The 24,197-nt window shown below is 37.0% G+C and overlaps 1 protein-coding gene across 1 annotated transcript; it reads left to right on the top strand.

The window, feature by feature from the left end:
- The first annotated feature begins 784 nt into the window (after positions 1-784).
- On the top strand, positions 785-22,684 carry ARL14E (ARF like GTPase 14 effector protein). Its single transcript, XM_011723956.3, has 4 exons — positions 785-931; positions 9,635-10,125; positions 11,535-11,662; positions 15,283-22,684. Exons 2-4 carry the CDS (start codon positions 9,700-9,702, stop codon positions 15,509-15,511), a joined length of 783 nt encoding a protein of 260 aa, XP_011722258.1. The 5' UTR covers positions 785-931; positions 9,635-9,699; the 3' UTR covers positions 15,512-22,684.
- The last annotated feature ends 1,513 nt before the right edge of the window (positions 22,685-24,197 follow it).

Genomic DNA, 24,197 nt, shown 5'->3' with positions numbered 1-24,197 from the left:
TCGTTCCCTAGTTCTAGGCATCAATCGCCTGCCTAGTCGGGGAGCAGTATGAAAGTGGTGGGAGGACTACAGACTCACTGCAGAAAACAGCTTACAGTAATGCAGTGAATTACTAGCAAGTTTGGGCCTTGGTGGAGCTTGTCTTATTTGCCTGTTCACTGGGGGGTTTCAAACAATAGTTTTTGTTTCCCTGCTATCCCGAACTTAAAATAATTAAGCCAAGAATCTTTAAGAGATGTTCTGTTCTCCAGGATTCTAGATAATAAAACCTACTGTAAAAATTAATGAGCACCTATACTGTGACAGACAATAAAGATACAAGAAAAATGCCATTTCTGTTCTGAGAAAATTTACAAGGATTTTCCTGGAGCCTACATTTTACTCGAAGTAATAGCTATTCTTATAGCTTACAATAAAAGATGCATTTTGGAATATATTTCGCTTGAATGAAAGAAATAGAACGTGAGACCTTAAACAACGGGTCCATTCTTCAGATCCTTTTAACACACCCTCCTTCAGAGGTCGGGGTATTTGCGTGCAAAAGTTTACTATCACGCACAGGTGTGGAGATTTACAAATACTATCCAATTTAACGGGAACTGTGTCTTGTAAGAGATGGCCCCCAGGGACCTCCCATATCCCTAACCTCTCGGAGGACTGCAAAGCACAGCTTCTGAAGCAACTCTTGCCTCGCCTTGAATCATTTGCCACTTCACTCCGCCCCGCCCCTTCCGTCCCCGGAGGCCGCCAGATTTGTGTCCGCTCTAGGCTTCTCCCGGACGTCTCTTTGTGGTGGCGTTGAGCTCCTCTAGCCCGCGCTTGCCGTCCTCTCAGTGGTAGCGCGGGGACTGGCTGGGAAGCGGGCGGTCGAGTGTGTCCTGTGTGGACGCGGATCCTGCCCGAAGCCGGGCGGAGGAGAGCTGAAGCTAAGGTGGAAGGGGAGCGGGGGAGGCCCTGGGGAGGAGCGGGAGAGTGCAGACGGGCCCCTGAGTGGCGACGGAGCCCGGCGGCGTCACGGGGGAACCCGCAGAGAGGGGGAAGAGGAGGCCCGCACACGTGAGGGGGATTTCCGCAGTTGGCCGGGGCCTCTCACCCCCAGATCAACCCCTACCCCATAGTTCATCTGCGACGCAACGCCTTGGGCCAAAGCCCAGAACAGGTTCTGCCGCCTCTGACCTCTCCGAGGGTCGTCGCGTGTCCAGTAGGCCCAGGGCCTTCAAAGCTACGATTTTGACTTGAACTACTTAGAATTATATTGTGGCCTTGAACCCTGTAGACAGCCTGTATCTCTGCTATTTTTGTTTTTAATTTTTCAAATCAGAATCTTCTCAACCCTGGCCCTTTGAAGTCAAAGGCTAATGTTTATTTTTCTATCCCGGTACCTTGAACTTAGTAGGTGCCCATTGGACGGATCTGGTGGTTTTAGTCATTTGTAAATAGCCGTGAACTAAGGACGAAATGTATGTGGCCTCTTACAGGGTTGGGGTGGGAATCATTGCAGGGTTTGGGGGCACTCTGTTAGGCATGATGACAAAAGCTGTAGGCTTGAGTTTCTTCATCTGTAAATGAGAATGATAGTACTTTCCTCAAGGTGGCTATGAAGGTTCCTGAGATGATATTTGCCCTAAGCACTGTACCTGGCATGTCGTGACTACCACACTTGAACCAAATGTTTTCAATGATGTTATAGACTATATTTTTGTTTTAAATTAACTTTACCTTTCTTATTGTGCCTAGATCTTGAGGATTGAGACTCTCCTCTTGGCCTTTGGGCCCTTTGATTAATGCCAATTGTCATGTTATAGGTAATCAGTATTTGAAGATGACAGGCACAAAAAGTTCACAGTTGCAAGATGCGTAACTTTTGTAGGTGTCTGTGCCCTTAACTAAAGCTACTGATTTGGGGCGTAGGGGTAGATTAAACTATATTTTTGTTAAATAAGAGATAATCTGGGAAGATGCTTTATAAGTTGCAAGACCCTATGCCAAAAAAAAAAGCCTTTAATTTTTTTCATAAAACATTTCATGAAAGTTTGTTTTCTGTTTTTCGTAAAAGAGACATCAGTTACAAAACGAGGTACATTTTTTGTTTTGTTAAATTTCCTCTAAATCTTACTTTCCCACTAATAAGGAGACTGGTAACAAACTAAAAAACTATGTTAACATGAATTAACATATTGGAACGGGTATTTCTGCATCTCCTCCACAAATTTAGGAAGAAAAAGTGAGTTCCGTGATTAATCCTCAATTCCCTCTGCTGTTGTTTTGTTAGTGGCTGTTTTGCTGTTTTGGTAGTGTCTGTTCTGCTGTTTTGGTAGTGTCTGTTCTGCTGTTTTGGTAGTGGCTGTTCTGCTGTTTTGGTAGTGTCTGTTCTGCTGTTTTGGTAGTGGCTGTTCTGCTGTTTTGGTAGTGTCTGTTCTGCTGTTGTTTTGGTAGTGTCTGTTCTGCTGTTGTTTTGGTAGTGTCTGTTCTGTTGTTTTGGTAGTGGCTGTTCTGTTGTTTTGGTAGTGTCTGTTCTGCTGTTGTTTTGGTAGTGTCTGTTCTGCTGTTGTTTTGGTAGTGTCTGTTCTGCTGTTGTTTTGGTAGTGTCTGTTCCGCTGTTTTGGTAGTGTCTGTTCCGCTGTTTTGGTAGTGGCTGTTCTGCTGTTTTGGTAGTGGCTGTTCTGCTGTTGTTTTGGTAGTGGCTGTTCTGCTGTTGTTTTGGTAGTGGCTGTTCTGCTGTTGTTTTGGTAGTGTCTGTTCTGCTGTTGTTTTGGTAGTGTCTGTTCTGCTGTTGTTTTGGTAGTGTCTGTTCTGCTGTTGTTTTGGTAGTGTCTGTTCTGCTGTTTTGGTAGTGGCTGTTCTGCTGTTTTGGTAGTGGCTGTTCTGCTGTTGTTTTGGTAGTGTCTGTTCTGCTGTTGTTTTGGTAGTGTCTGTTCTGCTGTTGTTTTGGTAGTGTCTGTTCTGCTGTTTTGGTAGTGTCTGTTCTGCTGTTTTGGTAGTGGCTGTTCTGCTGTTTTGGTAGTGGCTGTTCTGCTGTTTTGGTAGTGGCTGTTCTGCTGTTTTGGTAGTGGCTGTTCTGCTGTTTTGGTAGTGGCTGTTCTGCTGTTGTTTTGGTAGTGGCTGTTCTGCTGTTTTGGTAGTGGCTGTTCTGTTTTGGTAGTGGCTGTTCTGCTGTTTTGGTAGTGTCTGTTCTGCTGTTTTGGTAGTGTCTGTTCTGCTGTTTTGGTAGTGGCTGTTCTGCTGTTTTGGTAGTGGCTGTTCTGCTGTTGTTTTGGTAGTGGCTGTTCTGCTGTTGTTTTGGTAGTGGCTGTTCTGTTGTTTTGGTAGTGGCTGTTCTGCTGTTTTGGTAGTGGCTGTTCTGCTGTTTTGGTAGTGGTGGTGGGGTGTTCTGCATTAACACCTCGAAACCCCTGTGATAATGTCCTAGACCTTGCTTTATTAGGAAGTCTTGCAAGCATCATGGCCACGTATGATTTTTCTCAGCTTCCTCAACCTAGTCTACCTTCCTTACCGTTTTTTAATGGGTAGCAAGAGATAATGCTTAAGAACTCTTTAAAACTACTGATGTTTTAAAGTAAAGCTGGTTAATTCCCTGAGCCGGCAGCGTTCAAATTGTATGAAGAACAAATACTTTTGTTTACTACCTAAGGTAGTAGGAGAGGTCTAATCAATGTATTCTACATTTATTTCATTCTCTTTTGATTCTTAGGTAGTGCTACAAAAATATTAAATGTTAATCTTAGAATCACAAAACATGCTGTATTTAGGCACTAAAGTAAAATGATGCCAATCCTAAGGCAGGAGAAAGTCTTAATTTTCTCCTATGCAGAATTTTTAAGACAATGTCAAATAAGAAATCTGGACTTAGGAGAGACTTTATTCAAAAGGGTTATTGTAAGAGGAGAAAAGGGACTTTTGCAATGGGTGGAACCAAAAGATCTGTAAGAGTCTCCAAGGAGTGAACCGTGCTGGAAAGTTTTGGTGTGAGGAAGTAGGATATAAGGGTGGCTTGATCTAATAGTAGATCTGAGAATGTTATTCCCTGGCTCTGGCTGAGAGCTGGCTAAAGTTCAGGAACCTGGGGGAAGGAGAGAAACTAAAGTTTAACAAGTATTTTGTTCCACTTGATCTGTAGGGCCACGCAGCTCAGCAAATTATTCATAAATTCATAATTGAAGCAAAAAATGGGAATTTGGAGGGTCTTTCTCTTGCCTGGTCATAGGTAAACAAGGGGGAATCCTTGAGTCTTACCTAACTCAAGGGTGGATTTTTTAAATTATAGCTAATAAAGAACCAGCACAGGGCTCAAGCAAAATTCACCTTGTCAAAAAGTGTTTTTATTATTTGACATTGAAAAGTATTGAAAACCTGGATTTTATTTATACCATGGTGAATCTTTCTAAGACTGGGGTTTTTGTTATTGGTTTGCTTGTTATCCTATAAGAAGCTGGATTTTTTTCTTCTTCCATGAGGAGTACTAGGTTTTATACTGACCAGAATGATTGAATGGAGCAAATTAATCTTTTCTTGCATTAAAGGATTATTAAAATAGGAACTGGTAAGATGCTATAACCAGTTTAAGTGACAATTAAAAGTAGACATGTTTAAGAGCAGAAATATTGAAATAAATACACAAGTGAAGGCAAAATTGGCTGCTTCCACAGTGAGACAAATTCTATCACTGAACCTTCACCAGATAGAATTTACAAGAATACAATTATTTTGCCTTGCTGTTGGTTATCTACAGTTGACAGTTGTAAAATAACTCCAAGATGCTGAAAGAATCAGACTTCCCATATAATCAGAATCTGAAAACCTGAAAGGCTGTGCTCTCAACAGTGCAGTTTTCTATTGAAGCAGATGTTTTTCTCTGTCCTTAGTTTATCAAGTTTAAATCTCCTCTCCCCCAATAATCTTCCCTAGAGTTAGACTTCCTGTAAGGCAAATACATATCTGAGTTTTCTTATTCTTTTTTGCTATCTTCTATAAAATATATCTTCTTCTATATATTTGCTATCGTCTATAAAATATAAAATATAGAAGATAGCAAAACATTTTAAGTTTAATTTTTTTAATTGAATTATCTAGAGCAGTACATAGCAAACTGTAATGTGCTTACACATCACCTGGGCATCTTTTTGAAATGCAGATCCTGATTCATTGGGTCTGGAGCTGATACTGAGATTCTGTATTTCTACCGAGGTCTCAGCTGATGCCAGTGCTGATTCAGGGGCAGTAAATAGTAAAGCATTTCCAACTATATTAAGGAAGGGGCCAGATAAATCATCATTATGGAAGAACGTAGCAGTGTACTGTAGGTGAAAGGAACAATATGAAGTTGCTGGACTGTCATTTGAAGAAAATAAAATATAAATTGTAGGCCACATTGCCACAACACAGACCAAAAGGAGCAAAAACAGTTGCTAGGAAACAGACTCGAATGCAGAACTTTAGCTTACAGGAGGAAGACAGAAAGAGCTGGAAATGGGAACACTGAGGAATATAACAGAGGAGGAACAACCAGAGGTTGTAATTTTTAGAATGCAGACAGTGACCACTTATGATCAGTGTCTGAAATTTAGTGTTCCTTGAGCTAGCTGGACTTGGACTCTTTGACAGTATGTGAACAGACTGCCTAATTGTAGATCAGAAAGCTAACCTATGGAAGACTTTAAAACTGCCGTGACCAGGTGTGTGTACTCAAGTGAGTGGGATTAGTTTGCTGCTGAGTTTTAATCTGTGTAAAATTTAGTTTTTATCACAGTTGACAATGTCTTTTATCAGATAGGATATTTTAATTTTGAAATGAGCTGGTCCTGTAAAGAAGTAATTCATTGTCTGACATTCAAATCTAACAGGGCATCCTGCGTTTTTTATTTGCCAAATCTGGTGACCCCATTTTCTGCATCCAGTAAGTAGAGATCTTTCTTTGGTGCCAGCTCAATGTCCTGCCTGTTACTAAGAAAAAACTTAACTTCCTATAGACAAATTACAGGACCACCTACTCAGAAGGCTGATAGGTGAGAGAATCACTTGAGGCCAGGAATTTCAGAAATAGGTATTCAACTTCACTGGCACAAGTTACAGAGTCTGTTCCATTAGTTTCCTTTAATCATGATGAACTCTGGTGAATTTTGTAGTAATTTAGCCACGAATAAAGGAAACTAACGGAACAGAGACTCCCCAATAAGTAAGGAAAAGAATTTTTTTACCTAAAATTTAAATTAATAAATAGAGTAAATGAAATTAACCTAAAGGGTAAAAATGTATTATTACTATGGACAGATGAGTTTTAGTTTCCTAAATCCAAGATGCTTTTCCTATCAAATATGGCCAGGGTAGCCCAAGTTTTGAATACTAGGAAATAGCCTTATGGCAAAAAATTCCATTATAGGTCTGTGGCTAAAAACTGGTAATGGTTACCTACAAATAAAAATCTGTGGCATTAACAAAATATTAAGCATTATTTTCTATACAGTGCTGAGGGATAATTGTTCTAGTTTCCCTTGTATTAATAAACGTCAGAGCCAGATTGTGTCCCTTATTTGCTAAGATACATTGCCACGTAGTTCGTTGTTTTGTAACTTTACCTCTGGTTTCCGTTTTCTCCTCAACTTATCTTAACCCAATTATCTGTTTGAAGAAAAAAAATTATTATTTTTTTTTTTTTTGAGACAAGACTCTCGCTTTGTCGCCCAGGCTGGAGTCCAGTGACACGATCTTGGCTCACCGCAACCTCCACCTCTTGGGTTCAAGCAATGCTCATGCCTCAGCCTCCCATGTAGCTGCACTACCACACCTAATATTTTTGTATTTTTAGTAGAGGTGGGGTTTCACTGTGTTAGCCAGTCTAGTCGAGAACTCCTGGTCTCAAGTGATCCACCCACGTCGGCCTCCCAAAGTGTTGGGATTACAAGCATGAGCCACAATGCCTGGCTAGAAAAAAATGTTCTAATTATTACTGTGATAGAAGCCATTTTATCTGATTTGATTAGGACCTATATTAGTTCCTTTTAAAAGCTAACTAAAACAGAATAAATGAATATAAATATACTCTGTTTTTACCAGCTTTAAAACTTTTTTTAAAATGTTCAGTAACATTTTTTAACACTTTAAAGTGTATTTTATTTTTTAACTTTCTAAATATAGTATTTTGACCTAAAGCACAGACATTTATTCACCATTTTTTGTTACCTGAGGCCAGGGTCTTTTATTGTTATATGATTTTGCTGATTATTTTCTCTGCAGAAACCACATCAAAAAGTGTTTAAGATTTCTCTCCAGTTTTTTTTTTTTTTTTTAATTTGGCAAAGCTTAAAAACACTTGTAAAATTGCCGAATCCTAGATTTCACGGGACCTTACTGCCACTCAGATTTCAGTGGTTCACATCTTTTCTCAACAGCAGTTTTTTTCCTAATGAGTTGCATCTTTTCTTGAGAATTCAACTTAGTTTTTTTAATTTGGTTTGAAAATATTTATGAAAAATTTCAAATAGAAAGTATGGACAGTAGTGAAGCACTTATGTACATGTCACCAAACCTTATTTTCTGTAAATCTTTTTGGGGTAAAAAATGTTTTTTCCCCTCAGAAGTATCCACAAATGTGATATATGTTACTCTCATGTATATTTTAGTATATATTCATGTTTCATCTGTGAATCTTTTTTTTTTTTTTTTTTTTTTTTTTGAGACGGAGTCTCGCTCTGTCGCTCAGGCTGGAGTGCAGTGGCGCGATCTCGGCTCACTGCAAGCTCCGCCTCCCAGGTTCACGCCATTCTCCTGCCTCAGCCTCCCGAGTAGCTGGGACTACAGGCGCCCGCCACCTCGCCCGGCTAATTTTTTGTATTTTTTTAGTAGAGACAGGGTTTCACTGTATTAGCCAGTATGGTCTCGATCTCCTGACCTCGTGATCCACCGGTCTCGGCCTCCCATTTTACCCTTACTGATGATACTATATAACCTTTACAACGTTTTTCACTTAAGATTGTCTTTAAGATTTATTCATGTTGATACATGTAATTCATGTAGTTTATTCATTTTAACTGTTATGTGGGAGTCCCTTGTGTGAGTAACAATTTCACATCCTTTACAATTAGGTTATTTGTCATCTTTCACTGCCAAAGGCAGTGAATGCTGAAAGTTTTCATATATAACTTGTGCTCGTATTGGAGATATTTTTCTCCAGCTGACGCCCAGAACTGAAAAGAGGTCAGTCCCAAGGTATATGCTTCCTCAGTTTTACAAGAAATTGCAGAAAAGGTTCTAAAGCAGTTGCAGCAATTTACATTCCTACCAAAGTTATTATAAGGAGCATGTAAGAGTTGGACACATCTTAACCAGATATCAGATTTTTAAATTGATTTCAAGCAAATGTTTAAGAAATGATACTTAATTTGCATTTTCCTAGGAACTATGAGAGAAACATTGTATGCTGTTCTCTTTCTCTGTGAATTGCCTAACTATATTTGTTTAGTTTTCCAATGGACTCTGTCATTTTCTAACTATATTTGTTTAGTTTTCCAATGGACTCTGTCATTTTCTAATTGATTTTTTAAAGTGAGGGGTTACTCGAATATTTACAATAATAATCCTAACAACACCTTTCAAGTGTCATTTTTTTCTCCTTTAGTTATACAGAAATGTGTAAATTTTACATATAATCAAATGTATCCATCTTTTTATTTTTTTTGGTACCTGCTTGCTTGTTTGAATAATTCTTCCCTACTCCCATGTCAGAAAATCTTCTTTATTTTCTCATAAAATGTTTAGTTTTTCTTTTCATGTTTAATTCTTTAATCCACCTGTAATTGATTTTTGTTTGTGCAGAAGAGATCTAATCCTTTTTCCATATGGTTAACTGGTTAAAGTCCCTTCTTCATTAGTGTGTGATACCCATTGATTAATAGTACCACATGTCATATACCAAGCCCTCTTCTACTCATGGATCTGTTTGTTTATACTATACCAATACCATAGTTTCAATTAGAATAGGTTTATAGTAAATCAATATGTTACTGTATTTTCCTTCATGATTACCTTGGCTTTCTTAGACCTTTACTCTTTGATATAGGCCAGCTTGCTAAATTCCAGTGGGGTGGGAGTAGAATATCTGATGGAACTTTGATTGGAATAAAACTGAATTTACAGATGTATTCCTGGATAATTGACAGATTTTTTATAATGAGGCACTCCATGATATATAGCTGCATTTATTTAGGGTACCTTTTTTGTCTTTCAGTTTGATAATTTTCTCCATGAAGGACTTGTTATATATTTTTTGTAAGAGTCACATATTTTGTAAGATTACAGTGTTTTTCGGTTTCTAGCATCCCTGGTGAATTCTCTTATTAGTTCTAATGGTTTGTTAAACCTCTTGTATTTCTCATGTATCTTTGGATAATATTTCTTATTTCCTCCTTTTTAATTCTTATATAGTCTTAAATATAATCTGTAATTGCAGGTGTTCTCGCCAAGTTCTGACTTTTCAGGGAATGCTTCTGTTTGATTATTAAATGTCTATTATAGGACTTTGGTAAATACCTTTTTTATTCCTTATTTTCTTTTAGACAGTTGTTGAATTTTATCAAATACATTTTCAGTTTCCTAGATAAACTTGCAGCACAAATTTGATTCTCTTTAATATTTTCTCTAGGGTGATCAGCCCATGACCTAGACCTCTAGACAAAATAAAACAGGGAAAATTTGCTAGAATCAAGAATGATGGATCCATGTTCAGTTGGAGTCCAGCTTCGTACTACAAATGAGTGCCATAAAACCTACTATACTCGTCACACAGGTTTTAAGACTTTGCAAGAATTGTCATCAAATGATATGCTTTTACTTCAACTTAGAACTGGAATGACACTTTCTGGGAACAATACAATTTGCTTTCATCATGTAAAAATTTACATTGACAGATTTGAGGATTTACAGAAGTCGTGTTGTGACCCATTTAACATACACAAAAAATTAGCCAAAAAAAATTTGCATGTAATTGACTTAGATGATGCCACTTTTCTGAGTGCAAAATTCGGAAGACAGCTTGTACCTGGTTGGAAGCTTTGTCCAAAATGCACACAGATAATCAATGGAAGTGTGGATGTTGATACTGAAGACCGCCAGAAAAGGAAACCTGAGTCAGATGTATGTATAATATTCATTTTTTTTCTATGTGAATTCTACCATGTAGGATTTTGCTTAACTATAAGAAAATCATATTTACAGTATTACTATATTTGCTAGGATACAGTGAATTAAAAGGAGGGGGTGAAAGTGGATGATGTGTCTAAATATTATTCACATACACTGAAGGTCAAGATTGGGGGATAAAGAAAGTAGGCTTGGGAAAGGAATAATAAAATATGCCTGAGACTCCAAGCTACAACTTTTAGTACGAAGACTTTAGGAGTGGGTTTCAGAACATTCCAGCCAAGCCAAAATTTTGTTTCTTTTCTGATACCAAAGTGACTACATGGGACATAGCAAACAGCAAGTGTCTTTGAAGCAGGATGAATTTGCCTTTATATGAAGGACTTGGAAATCACCGCTTTAAAAGGAACATTAGAGAGATGACTTATAGTAATTGTTTTTTATTTCACTCTTTCTTTCTCCTTTGACACTATCCCATTCTTGAGTTTTTTAAATGCTTGTGAGTTTTCTTTGCTTCTAGCTCTGAATTCCTACTTGGTATGGTCAAGGCTGATTTTAGGACTCGTCGTGGTAAAAAAATAATAATAATAAATTTTTACATTGTAAAGTATTAAATATTTTTCCTCTATTCCTTATTGACATGCCTACATGCATATTTAACCGTATCAGAACAACTTAAGATTTCGTAAAGCTATCTTTTGTGTAGGACAAGCATGCCAAGGAAGCACTTCTCATAATTTTTACTTGTAATTATTTCATAATTCTTACCTCTGGAATATTTTTCTCCTTTTTATTAAACCAAGTTAAAAGATAGTTGAAATTTGAAATTATACTATTTTCCTGTTGTTCTCTTCTGAGAGGAACATCTTGAGGGCCCAATTTATCTGCAGTTCATACTAGATACTTGCTGCTGATGTCACTGTGGATGTCTTCACCTTATCTATCCAATGTTCTTGTAGAATATATCAGCTGCAGCTCTTTCCTCCCCAAATAACAAACATAAACCCTTAAACAACAAGAAATCCTTAAGGACCCAGGATTGTTAGGAAATCAGTTATGTGCCACTGGATTATACAGCAGTTTTTGTGCCTTCTCGCCTGTGTTGGCAGCAGCCATTAGCGGTTTTCACAATGCCTTCCTCCTCTGCTCCTAATATACCAGAGACTAAAATCAAATAATGAAAATGTTACTGATACATTAACCAATACACTTTGAATATGATCTAGGGCCGTGTAAACTTTCTTGCACTTAGGCTCTAAAACCTAAGTGCAAGAAAACCTTGTTTTCTTTTTTGTATGTTCCAGACTGCCTTCCAGGTTAGGAAGTCATCTGGTTTAACATTAAATGAAATGTTATTGTCTGATGTCTAGATTTGAGTTGATAATTTGTTTACCTTTCTTCAGGGAAGAACTGCTAAAGCTTTGAGGTCACTACAATTTACAAATCCAGGAAGGCAAACTGAATTTGCTCCGGAAACTGGTAAAAGAGAAAAAAGAAGGCTTACAAAAAATGCAACCGCTGGTTCAGACAGGTAGGCTAAGTGTTATTGAAGACATGTTAACTTGCTGCTTCACATCTGCATTGTTCCCCTATTTTTCTCTTAAATTTTGAATTTTCTCGGTTCATATTTTAAATTGGATAATATGGAATTAGTAAAAACCTATGAAGGCCTTTGTTTTTACTCATATAAAATTAAGGTATCCCTTTCAATTCCAAAAATTTGTTTCTAAGAAGGTAGCAGTGAACTGAAGCAAATCATTTTGGCATGAGAGTTAAAATAATTACAATTAAAGTAATTCACTTATTTGAAAAGCATTGTTGTATATGTACGGACATACCTCCTTTTATTGGTGCTTCACTTTATTCTCTACAAAGTGCTATTATTTTTTTTTTTTTTTTTTTTTTTACAAATTGAAAGTGTGGCAACTCTGTAAGTCTATTGGTGTCATTTTTCTAACAGCATGTACTCCCTATCTCAGTGGCATTTTGGTAATTATTGCAATATTTACACCTTTTTCATTACTATATCTGTTATGATGATCTTTGATGTTACTATTATAATTGTTTTGAGTCACTAGGAACCACACCAATGCAAGGTGGTGAACTTAGTCGATAAATGCTGTGGGTGTTCTTACTGCTCCACCTACTGGCTGTTCTCTAGACTCTCTCCCTCTCCTCAGGTGTCCGTATTCCCTGAGAAACAAATATATTGAAATCTTTCCAACTAATAACCCTACAGTGGCCTGTAAGTGTTCAAGTGAAATGAAGAGTCAAGTCTCTCATTTTACAAAAAAGTTAGAAATGATTAAGCTTGGGAGGAAGGCACATCAAAAGCTGAGACAGGCCAAAACCTGGGCCTCTTGTGCTAAACAGCCAAGTTGTGAATGCAAAGAAAAAGTTCAGGAAGGACATTTAAAAGTACTATTCCATTGAACACAAATGAGAAGAAAGAAAAACAGCCTTTTTGCTAACATAGAGAAACTTTAAATGGTCTGGATAGAAGATCAAACTAGCTACAACACATTCCCTTAAGCAAAAGCCTATACCAAAGCAAGGTTCTAACCCTCTTCAATTCTCCAAAGGCTGAGAGAAGTGAGGAAGCTTCAGAAGAAAAGTTTGAAGCTAACAGAGGTTGGTTTATGAGGGTAAGGAAAGAAGCAATCTCCATAATTTAAAAGTGCAAGGTGAAGCAGCAAGTTATTGATGAAGGTAGCTACACTACCCAACAGATTTTCAATGTAGACAAGCAGCCTTCTTTTTTTTTTTTTTTTTTTTTTGAGATGGAGTCTTGCTCTGTTGCCCAGGCTAGAGTGCAGTGGTGCAATCTCAGCTCACTGCAACCTCCACCTGGCGGGTTCAAGCGATTCTCCTGCCTCAGCCTCTCGGGTAGCTGGGACTATAGGCGCATGCCACCACGGCCAGCTAATTTTTTTGTATTTTTAGTAGAAACGGGGTTTCACTGTGTTAGCCAGGATGGTCTCAATCTCCTGACCTTGTGATCTGCCCACCTCAGCCTCCCAAAGTGCTGGGATTTCAGATGTGAGCCACCACGCCCGACCAACAAACAGCCTTCTAATGGAAGAAGATACCATCTTTCATAGCTAGAGAGGGGAAGTCCATACCTGGCTTCAAATCTTCAAAGGATAGGCTGTCTTAGTAGGGACTAATGCAGGTGGTGACTTTTAAGTGGAAGCCAATTATTTACCTCTTCGAAATCCTAGGCTCCTAATGATGCTAAATGTACTCTACCTGTCCTGTATAAGTGGCACAAAGCCTGGATGGCAGCATATCTGTTTACAGCATTGTTCACTGAATATTTTTAGCCCACTTGGGAGACTTCCTGCCTAGGTAAAAGGATTCCTTTCGGAATAATGCTACTCATTGACAATGTACCTGATCACTCAACAGCTCTGATGGAGATGTCCCAGGAGATAAATGTTTCATGCCTGCTAACACAACACTCATTCTGCAGCCTGTGGATCAAGGGGTACTTTGACTTTCAAGTCTTGTTATTTAAGAAATACATTTTGTGAGGCCAGAGCTGCCATAGACAGTGAGTGATTCCTCTGATGGATTTGGGCAAAGTAAATTGAACACCTTCTGGAAAGGATTCACCATTCCAAGAGTTTGGAAGAAGATTCCAATCCTCATGGATGACTTTGAGGGGTTCAAGACTTCAGTGGAGAAAGTAATTGCAGACGTGGTGGAAATAGCAAGAGGACTAGAATTAGAAGCAGAGCCTGGAGATGTGACTGAGATATTGCAATCTTGTGATAAAACTTGAATGGATGAGGAGTTTCTTCTTAGAGATGAGCAAAGAATGTGATTTATTGAGGTGGAATCTACTGGTGAGGATGCTGTTAACATTACTGAAATGACAAAGGATTTAGATTATATAAACTTAGTAGATAAAGCAGAGGCAGAATTTGAGAAGATGACTCCAGTTTTGAACATTCTGCTGTAGGTAAAATGCTATCAAACACCATCGCATGCTACAGAGAAATCTTTTGTAAAAGAAGAGTCCACTGATGCAGCAAACTTCACTGTAGTCTTACTTTAAGAAATGGCCACAGCTACCCCAGCCTTCAGCAACCAACACCCTGATCAGTCAGCTTTCCTCTTTGAGGCAAGATCCTCCACCAGCAAAAAAAACTACAACTCACTGAAGGCTCAGATGATAGTTAGCATTTTTTAGCAATAGAGTATTTTTTAAATTAAGGTACATACATTTTTTTCTTAGAGATAAGGCTGTTGCACACTTAATAGACTATAGTGTAAGCTTAACTTTTATATGCACTGGAAAAGAAAAAAATATATATATATGTGTGACTCACTTTATTGGCGGTGGTCTGGAACCAAACCCACAATACCTCCAAAGTGTGCCTGTAATTCATGTCTCTGTTCTATGGGTAGCAGCTAAAAGGTAATTACATTTTATGAGAATGCGAGGTTTTTATTTTTTACATGTCTGAAATAGAAATGCAGTTCTGTATAGTCAACAGAATGAATGGGAGGACTAGATTGTTTAGAATATGACTCTTTAAAACAAATGTTAGTATAATCATTCAGAATTATTTTTAAGTTCAGTCAACATTTCTATATATGCCATCTATTCCATCTGTTAAAGTTTACATTGAGTCATTTGAATATTTTTAGGCCAAATTTACTAGAGTCCATTAAAGAACCAGAAACATTAATTGTAGTATAAAAATCTATAGAGGTGGTATACTATAATAAAAATAAGACTATGTTGATAAAACAGTGAAGAGGTTGGTAACTAATAAAATGAACCACTATTAACCTGTCATTCTTTTTTGTTTGTTTAAAGTAAAGGGAAAATTATACTTATTTTTTGGACAAAGCTCCTGTTCATTCCTTTGCTGAAGTGACTTTTTAATGGACTTCAAGAAGCGTATTCAGACTTTTTGGATTTGTCTCAACACTCTAGAGTTAGGTCTGCTCTTCTCACATGGAGTTCATTTACTGCTGACAATAGAATAAGCCTTGAGTCAGATAAATTATAGATCATTTTGGCATGACCTCATCTCAAAATATTTTATCGCCTTTTTTTTCTTTTTTTACTGTATTTTCAATTAAATAATCAAAAATAACTTATTTATGAGGTGTAATTCCTTGTGTTTTATTTTACAGACAAGTGATACCAGCAAAGAGTAAGGTCTATGATAGCCAAGGTCTCCTGATTTTTAGTGGGATGGACCTCTGTGACTGCCTTGATGAAGATTGCTTAGGATGTTTCTATGCTTGTCCTGCCTGTGGTTCTACCAAGTGTGGAGCTGAATGCCGCTGTGACCGCAAGTGGCTGTATGAGCAAATTGAAATTGAAGGAGGAGAAATAATTCATAATAAACATGCTGGATAATCTGTGGTACCAAACTGTGGGGCCTTTAAAGGTCATTATTTCTAAAATTCTGTTACTCTTAAGATATATTTTAAGCTTGATTGTTATATGACAAAGATTTTAAAACCACCTCAGTGTGCCCTGATTTTTCATCTTGGGTGCTTTAAGATTCACTATTTGATATAAATTCAGATAGGCTATTTTTCAGCCTATTAAGCCTGTCTAGATCAATGTTAACAAGTAGGGTGTAGACAGTCCTCTATTTGCATGTTTCCCGTGGTCACAAATTTCATTGACCTAGATTTCATTTAAACACCAGTTTCCTTACCGGGAAGGAAAAGAAACTGGTAAGGAAACTGTTGTTAAAATCTAGGTTAAAATTTTAGTTAGCGCAATATAACTCTTGAGTAATTACATGAAGTACAAACTTCTCTGCTAGTTCTTCAGTCTACAAATCACTATGTAAATAACAGATATACTTCATGATTAATAACCAGTCATGTTGACTACTTTCAGATTCTTCCAGTGGTTTGTCCCTGTGTATCTGTTATTCAGTTCACTTACAGCAGGGCACATAGTTATGCTGTCACTTTGTCATCCACTTGACATTTTATAGAAGTGAACACTCAAAAGAGCTGGCCAACAAAGATGAAAGTGCAGCAAAGCAATAAAAAATGATAACACTGGAAGTGAAATTTTAATCAAACATAAATGAATTTGTAGAAGAAGTCACTGACCATGGGAATATTGTTCTTGCTGCTGTGCATTCATAGGAGCTTAATGAAGGCAAACTTATCAACACAAATAAGAAAAGTGGTTGCAATAAAGACAAATATGTCCCAGAGGAAGTGATGGTTAAAAAAAAAAAAAAACTTTACATTAAAGGATATTTAATGTGAATATAGAAATATTTCACAACATTGAAAGCACAAGCAATAAAAGGGTGGAAGCGGACCCAAACTTAAAAGAAGTATGAGTTTGCCTTGAACATAAAAGATGCTTACTCAGTATCATAAGTTACTTGCCAGAAAAAAAGGCAAGCCCTATTCAAACTGCTTTGTTTTTACAATGAAATAAAACACTTTAGCTCTATTTCTAATGTTTTAAATTACAGTGTACTAAATATTTTTAAACATTTTTGCATTTTTTTCCTACATTTATAACTGATCTTAAGAATTTTTAATATTTTAGCAGAATCTTAAAGGTCATGGAACAGTCATCGTTTTCCCCATTGATTATTAAGATTTCATGGCCATTTTATGGTCCCACAGTACCACGCAAAATGAGGATCGCTTGTAGCTGGGAACAATGCTTGCTTCAGGGAAAACTGATTTTGATAGAACCGACTAGTTGAGTATTAAACTGTTTTGGAAATAATTTATATATCTCAGTGCTGAAATATATTTCTCTTCTCCCCACTTATTCAAATAAAAAAGTTTTAATACTGTAAACCTTTCATTGTTTGCACCATGCACTCGTCAAAATTGTTCTGGGGGACAAAAAACTTTATGTATAAAGCATGAATATACACATAGTACTTAAACAGATACTATATTTGCGGTATTAAAATTTGGGGGGTGGTTGATTAGGATTATAAAAAGTCTCCTTAGGGGAGTGATAGAAAAGAGAAACACTGGTTAATACAGAGTATAAATAAATTTTTTGGAAATTGATTGCATCTTGATGTTGGAATTTGCTTGGATGCTGTTTGGAGGATGGGGGAATGGTATCTCTTTGCTTTTATTTATTTATTTATTTATTTATTTATTTATTTATTTATTTATGAGACAGAGTCTCTCTTGCCCAGGGTAGGGTGCAGTGGCTCAATCTCGGCTTCCTGCAACCTCCGCCTCCTGGGTTCAAGTGATTCTCCTGCTTCAGCCTCCCGAGTAGCGGGGACTACAGGCACGTGCCACCATGCCCAGCTAATTTTTTGTATTTTTAGTAGAGACGGGGTTTCACTATATTAGCCAGGATGGTCTCAATCTCCTGACCTTGTGATCTGCCTGCCTCGGTTGTTGCACTTTTTGCACTTTTTTAAAGACAGCTGTCATTTTGTCTAAAAGCTTTTTGTCACATGGGACATTGCCACTAATCTAGGTTTTTGGGTTTTTTTTTTTTTCACCCTAAATACAGTCCTTCAGTTTAATCAAAAGTGCTCTTAGCAATTTGAAAGATTTTGTAGCCATTAAAACTCAGTTTATGCAGCCAGTTTGACCAATAAAGGGTTTGTTTGATTTTTAATTTTTTGCTTTTAAAATGACTGGTTTTGAGGGAATGGCATATTCATCCTTGGAATTACATGTTTTTATGTTTTAATTGTTCACTCACCTGTTCACTCATCTGTTACCAGAAGTACATACAGTTAACTTGTCAGTTCCTTGATCTGTATGTTTTACCTGAGCACTGGCAAAAAGAATATTTCAGCTTTATTCACTTAAGTCAGATGCTAGATTACTTTTCTCTAAATTAAGGAAATATTTTGTTATTGAGGACATAAACATTCCAGTTTTATCTGAACATTAGGATCATTAGATCTTAATTGTTTCTACCATCTTTTAGTTTTTGTAAGTATGACAGTGCTTAGGCTTTTCATAGGGACAAATTAAAATCTTAGGTTTTTTACTTAAAATAGGAATATTTTTGATGAAATGAATGACTTTAATATTGCCATATTGCAGCATTTTTTAGAACAGACCTGTAATTTTTCAAAGACTAAAGGAAAATATTCTTGAACAATTTTGCTAATATTTGTTCATCATGCCCATTTAGGGAAGCAAACTTTTAATGAGCGTACAAAATGTTTACAGAGAAAGGTATATCTGATTTACAGTAAGCTTTAATAAAGCTGTGTTTTGGAAAAATTAAATAATGAGCCCACTTACTATTTTGTAATATAAAATTACAGAAATACAGAATATAATGAAATCATCTAGAACCTCTTTATATTGTGCATAAATATTCCAAGTGACTATAAATTACTTTAGAATTATATTAATCTAAACAGCAAAGTTTTATAAACAATTTCTGTTGTGCGTAGATCCCAGTAGAGAAGTTAGGTCACAAATGGTCTCACACAATGTTGATCACAAATATTAAGGTAGAAATGCATGTATATATTTGAATAAAATGTCATCTCGTGATCTTTTTTTTTTAATATGGAAATAGCTGTTTATCTTGTAACATATATAGGATTCTTCTCTTTCTAAAATACTATGTTTAGTTCTATATAACAGGCAGTTCTACAACCTGACAGTCTTCTAAAACTGCCTCCCTGGCGTGATTTCAAGCAAGTAATTTTTAGTAAGTGAATTTTGAAATGCATTTTGAAATATTCATAAATATCCATAGTGATTTATTAATAAAAAAATAATTTTAGTGAATTCTATCATGGTCTTAACTTTTTGGAAGCTAAAGACCCCTGTGAGAAGGTGATGAAAGCTGTAAACTAACTTCCCAGAAAAATATCTGCATTCATGTACTCACAAATATCCATGTTCAGAATTCCTGAACATGTATTGGAGTGCCTGGGTAGTACGAAATATTATGTAAACCATTTTATTTTTTCAGTTGAGTATGGCTAAAGTGTCAGTTGGTTTGTTAAATAGTGTTGTGGGTGGTTGTGTTCAAGAAAAAACCAGAACAGCTCAGTCTTTGAGAAGAGCTATGACTGCCGTGAAAAATCAGATCCCACTGGCCTCATATACCCCTTCCACCTCCAAAAGGTGATTACACGTTGAGTCACAATGTAGAAAACTGATGTCTTATCTGGACTGGATTTTGGTAGAGGTTTTCTACCTCCATGATGGTTTGCCCTGCTTATAGCTTAACATTCTTGTGCAAAATTCAGGACACTGCCTTAGTTTTTGCTGACATCTGGTATCTTCATGAAGAAAACTGCCCTCAGCTATTACTACTTTCCCTTAATCTCTTAACTTATAAATTTAACTGTGAACATGTAATTACATAATAGCCTGCTTAAGTGGATGTTTTTCAAAATCAAATGGTTTCTCTATCATTCTTAGGTCTTGCCCAGCAGCAGTCAACCATATTGGGTGTTAATTTTCAAGAACGTGAGTGAGGATACAGAAATATACACAGGCAATTCTGAGTCTCTCTTCACTTATTTTTATAAAGTAGAGGTACTTGAGAAGTAATGCTCTTATCTATTTTTTTAAAATCACGAAACACAACTGAACACTTAGTTCAAAAGGTAATAGACTTCAGCAAAATGTATGTCCCAATGTGTATTTTTAACGGTATAGTTGTGAGGATTTACTAATCTGGTCAAGACAATTTAACTTTTAGAAAAATACAGGAAATTTATTAGATAAAGCAGATTATTAATTGTGATAGCAATAAAACACCTTCAAATACAAAGGGTATTTAAATTTGAAAGTATTACAGTTCTATGAAATGCCACAACTAAAATGTGATTTTTTCCTCCTTGAAACTACAAGGGAACGATTTCTTGGTTAAACATCCAATGATTAGAAACTGCATTTCATGTCATTACAAGCAAACAAACGTTTTATTTTTTAAAGAGTTGCTGGCCAGGCACAGTGGCTCACACCTGTAATCCCAGCACTTTGGGAGACCGAGGCGGGTGGATATGAGGTCAGGAGTTAGAGACCAGCCTGGCCAACATAGTGAAACCCCATCTCTACTAAAAATGCAAAAATTAGCTGGGCATGGTGGCGCATGCCTTGTAGCCCCAGCTACTCGGGAGGCTGGGGCATGAGAATAGCTTGAACCCGGGAGGTGGTGGTTGTGGTGAGCCGAGATCGCGCCACCACACTCCATCCTGGACACAGAGCGAGACTCCATCTTAAAAAAAAAAAAAGTTACCATAGTCTACCTATCCTGTGGTTTTGAAATAATACACTTACTAAAACTAATGTTTGCAAACATGGCTAAACTTAACAGATTGGCTAAATTTCCCTTTGTTAACAAGCAGTCAGTTACGCTGAAGAATTTGAAAAATGCAAATTGTTTTTTGTTATACTCTGGCACCCCAAATTTATTATTTGGGCTTGAAGGTAGTGTAATAGTTATATTGAAAATTAAATTGGTTATTTTGTCGCATAAAGTAACCAATAGTAGCAGTACTGGTACCATGTAAATGGAGACTACAAGATTCTGGATGAAATACAAATTGAATTTTGGCATTAAGAGAGGTATTCGGGATTGCTTAGTGAATTGTGGTATATTGAGGCTTTTTTAAAATGCCAGCAAACATGTAGCCATTTATGACTTAGTGAATGAGACTATGCAAAGAAAATTGCTGCATAAAATACGGGCCCTACAGTTTGGTGTATGAAAATAAATTAATTATTCCAAAATAGCTCATGACATCTCTAAATTGGATGATAGACTTTCCTATAGAAAATATTGAAAGGAAACATTTTCTGATTTTTTCAGTAAAAGTTTCCAACTCATCCCCAAAAGCTATTATTGAAAAAACATGCTTATTTTCTTCCTTGTATCTTTTTATGTCAAAGAACTACACATAGATTTTAGGGTCAGTGCTCAACTACAAATTCTTGGCAAACCAAGCCTCACACTGTGTGACATGCCAACAACCCATGTTAAGAGGCTCCTTACACCTCTTGATTGATGATGGATGGATGGATGGATGGATCAATATATCAATTGACAGGCAGGCAGGCAGACAATCCAGTTGGTTCCCTTTCTCTGGAAAACTTTGACTAATACAGTAACCTAATTTATTTCTATTTCAACTGGCTTCTCAGGTCCTGGCTCTAAAAATCAAAGAAATTATAAACTGTTAGATGGTTTGCTGTGTCTGGCCTTAGATGAGTCAATGAAATATATAGTCAGTCATTTTTTACTCCTTTCTCTTGTTCATATTATCAAATTCATTTGGTCACTGCTTGGAAAATTCTTGAATCTGCTTTTAGTTTTTGTTTTTATTTTTGTTTCCACATCAGTTAAAGTTTGGTAGTGTTTTACATGCCCAGTATCACTTTCCCTTCTGGAATTAGCACTCTGCCGTTTGCCTTTGAGAAACCACGCTTGTACTCAGCCTGTGTGGTTCAGATACAGTTGGCCTTACTTTGTGGTTGTAGGGTGGGTTTATCACAAGTCCTGGCCTTTGAGAATGTAGCATCTCACTAGTCTTAATAAATGTTAGACATAAGACTGGCCAGGTCAATCAAAGCCAATCAACTTCAGTCCTACTGAGACTAGAGAAAAAGTGATGCTTTTTTTCAATTAGGGTTGCTACGTTTACAGGTTTAAGACCGGGCCTACTGGTGGCTAACCTTGGCACTAAATGAGAATCTGCCTTAGAATGAAAACAACATAGATGAAAGTGGAAGCCAGAGACCAAGACAGATAGAATTTGGGTATCTCGATCCCAAATTATGTCTGAAGTCAAACCTGGACTTTTCAGTTAGTGAGTCAATCATTTTCTCTTTTTGCACACGATTGACCGTTAAGTAATACAAGGTAGTGACTAGATGGAAAGTTAGCTCTACTCATTTGAGGATAAAAGGTCAAGGGTAGAATGGCCTGTTTGAAACTCATGCCCTTGGGAACTTATATCTTTTTCTTTTTCTTTTTTTTTTTGAGACAGAGTCTCACTCTGTCGCCCAGGCTGGAGTACAGTGGCACGATCTCGGCTCAGTGCAAGCTCCACCTCCCGGGTTCACACCATTCTCCTGCCTCAGCCTCCTGAGTAGGTGGGACTACAGGTGCCCGCCACCACGCCCAACTAATTTTTTTTTTTTTTGTATTTTTTAGTAGAAATGGGGTTTCACCGTATTAGCCAGGATGATCTTGATCTCCTGACCTTGTGATCCACCCACCTCGGCCTCCCAAAATGCTGAGATTACAGGAGTGAGCCACTGCACCCGGCCAGGAGCTTTTATATCTTTTAAGGAGAGCAAACAGCTGTGACTTACCCCCACATCTTCATTTCTGCCCTGCAGAATCTTCTCATACCATTCTCATGGACCTTAATCTCCTTTAGACAAACGTAGCATGGCCTATGGTAATTTACCATGAGGGTCTGACATTCTGTAATAACAATAAGGCATTTGTAATTAAGTTACCAATTTGGGGTATTTATATTTGTGTTACTTGCTTTTAAAGTGCTTAGCATGTTTGAAAATTGTACCTTGGACTTCCCACCCTCCAGAACCGTAAGAATTAAATTTCTGTTGTTTATAAGCTACGCAGAGAATACTTGAATAATTTTCTCTGTCATCCTATGTTACTTAACTAGAACTCAATCCTAGGTCAAATGAATAGAAATTTTTAATAGCCGTATCTGAATTAAATAACTTGTCAGGCAGTTAAAGGTATATCATTGACTTAAATTGTGGTTTATAACACAGTGCTAGCAAAATGAAGTTTAAGTATCAACAGCTCCTGTTCTTCTTCCCTTTCACCCTTACAGGACCCTCAGTTCTGTGGTATGAAAGAGGGGAATGTGAAACTGGTTCCTGCCAAACAAAAGGGAACTCAGCACACACCTCAACATTTTCTATATGTCATTTCCAGAAACAATGATGCCCAAAAAAATCAAATGCATAATGACTTTCTGATACTTGACTATATTTTATAAAGCTGGATATTCTTAATCATTTGTGATACAGGGATATTTAAATGCTTTCATCTTTTTTGATATTTTAGTATATTGACATATTTTTAAACTTTTTTTCAGTTTTGAAATTACATAAAACAAAATGTAGAGTATATTTGGTTTGGATTTCGTGGGTTCACCTATTTCTGAGGTTCCTGCTTCAGAACATCTTTATGGTGATATCATTGACGTTCTTGAAAAAATATACAGTTCTAAAATTGGATAAATTTGGATAAATAATTTTTATCATTTCACAGATGAGGAAACTGAGGGCTAAAGAATTTAGATAACTTGCCTAAGGTCACATAGCTTATCAATGGAAGAAAAGGGAATCAAAATAGATTGTTTGATGCCAAAGTGCCAATGCTGGTGGATATTTTTCTATTCTTCTTTCACCATTCATCTTATGCATGTGAAATTCTTTCTGTTCAGGATTCATTGAAGCTATGTGATTCTGATGACTTAGGTATTATTGCAGTTTGGTTACTTAAGGTTTGTCCTGGAAGTAAAGATTTTGCCCACTTCCATCCCCACCACTCAGTCAGCTCCATAAACATGGGTGGAATATGTTGCTCAGCCAATTCTAACGTGTCTTTCTGTTCTCATTCTGAGAATTCACAGTGAAGAAGAAGGTGTACACTTAGTGACAACAACAGCTATTTATTGTGATTGGATACATAATCAAATTGTACTTTTGTTCTAACTTTTTAAAAGCCTTTGTATCAGTTCCACCATAAAGACACACCACATGCATGTGTATGTTCATTGCAGCGCTACTCACATTAGCAAAGACATGGAATAAATCTAGATGTCCATCAACTGTACTGGACAAAGAAGATGTGGGACATATACACCATGGAATACTCTGCAGCCATAAAAACAACAAAATCATGCCCTTTGCAGCAACATGGATACAGCTGGTGGCCATTATCCTAACTGAATTAACAGAGGAACAGAAAAGCAAATACCACATGTTCTAACTTATAAGTGGGAGCTAAACATTGAGTACACATGGACACAAAGAGGGGAACAACAGACACCAGAACCTACTTGGGGTGGAGGGTGGGAGAAGGATGAGGATCAAAAAACTACCTATCA

This window comes from Macaca nemestrina, chromosome 12 (genome assembly GCF_043159975.1).
Source record: "Macaca nemestrina isolate mMacNem1 chromosome 12, mMacNem.hap1, whole genome shotgun sequence".
Classification (NCBI taxonomy): Eukaryota; Metazoa; Chordata; class Mammalia; order Primates; family Cercopithecidae; genus Macaca; species Macaca nemestrina.
The sequence above is the reverse complement of the archived record's forward strand: the minus strand, read 5'-3'. Positions and strand labels throughout refer to the sequence as shown.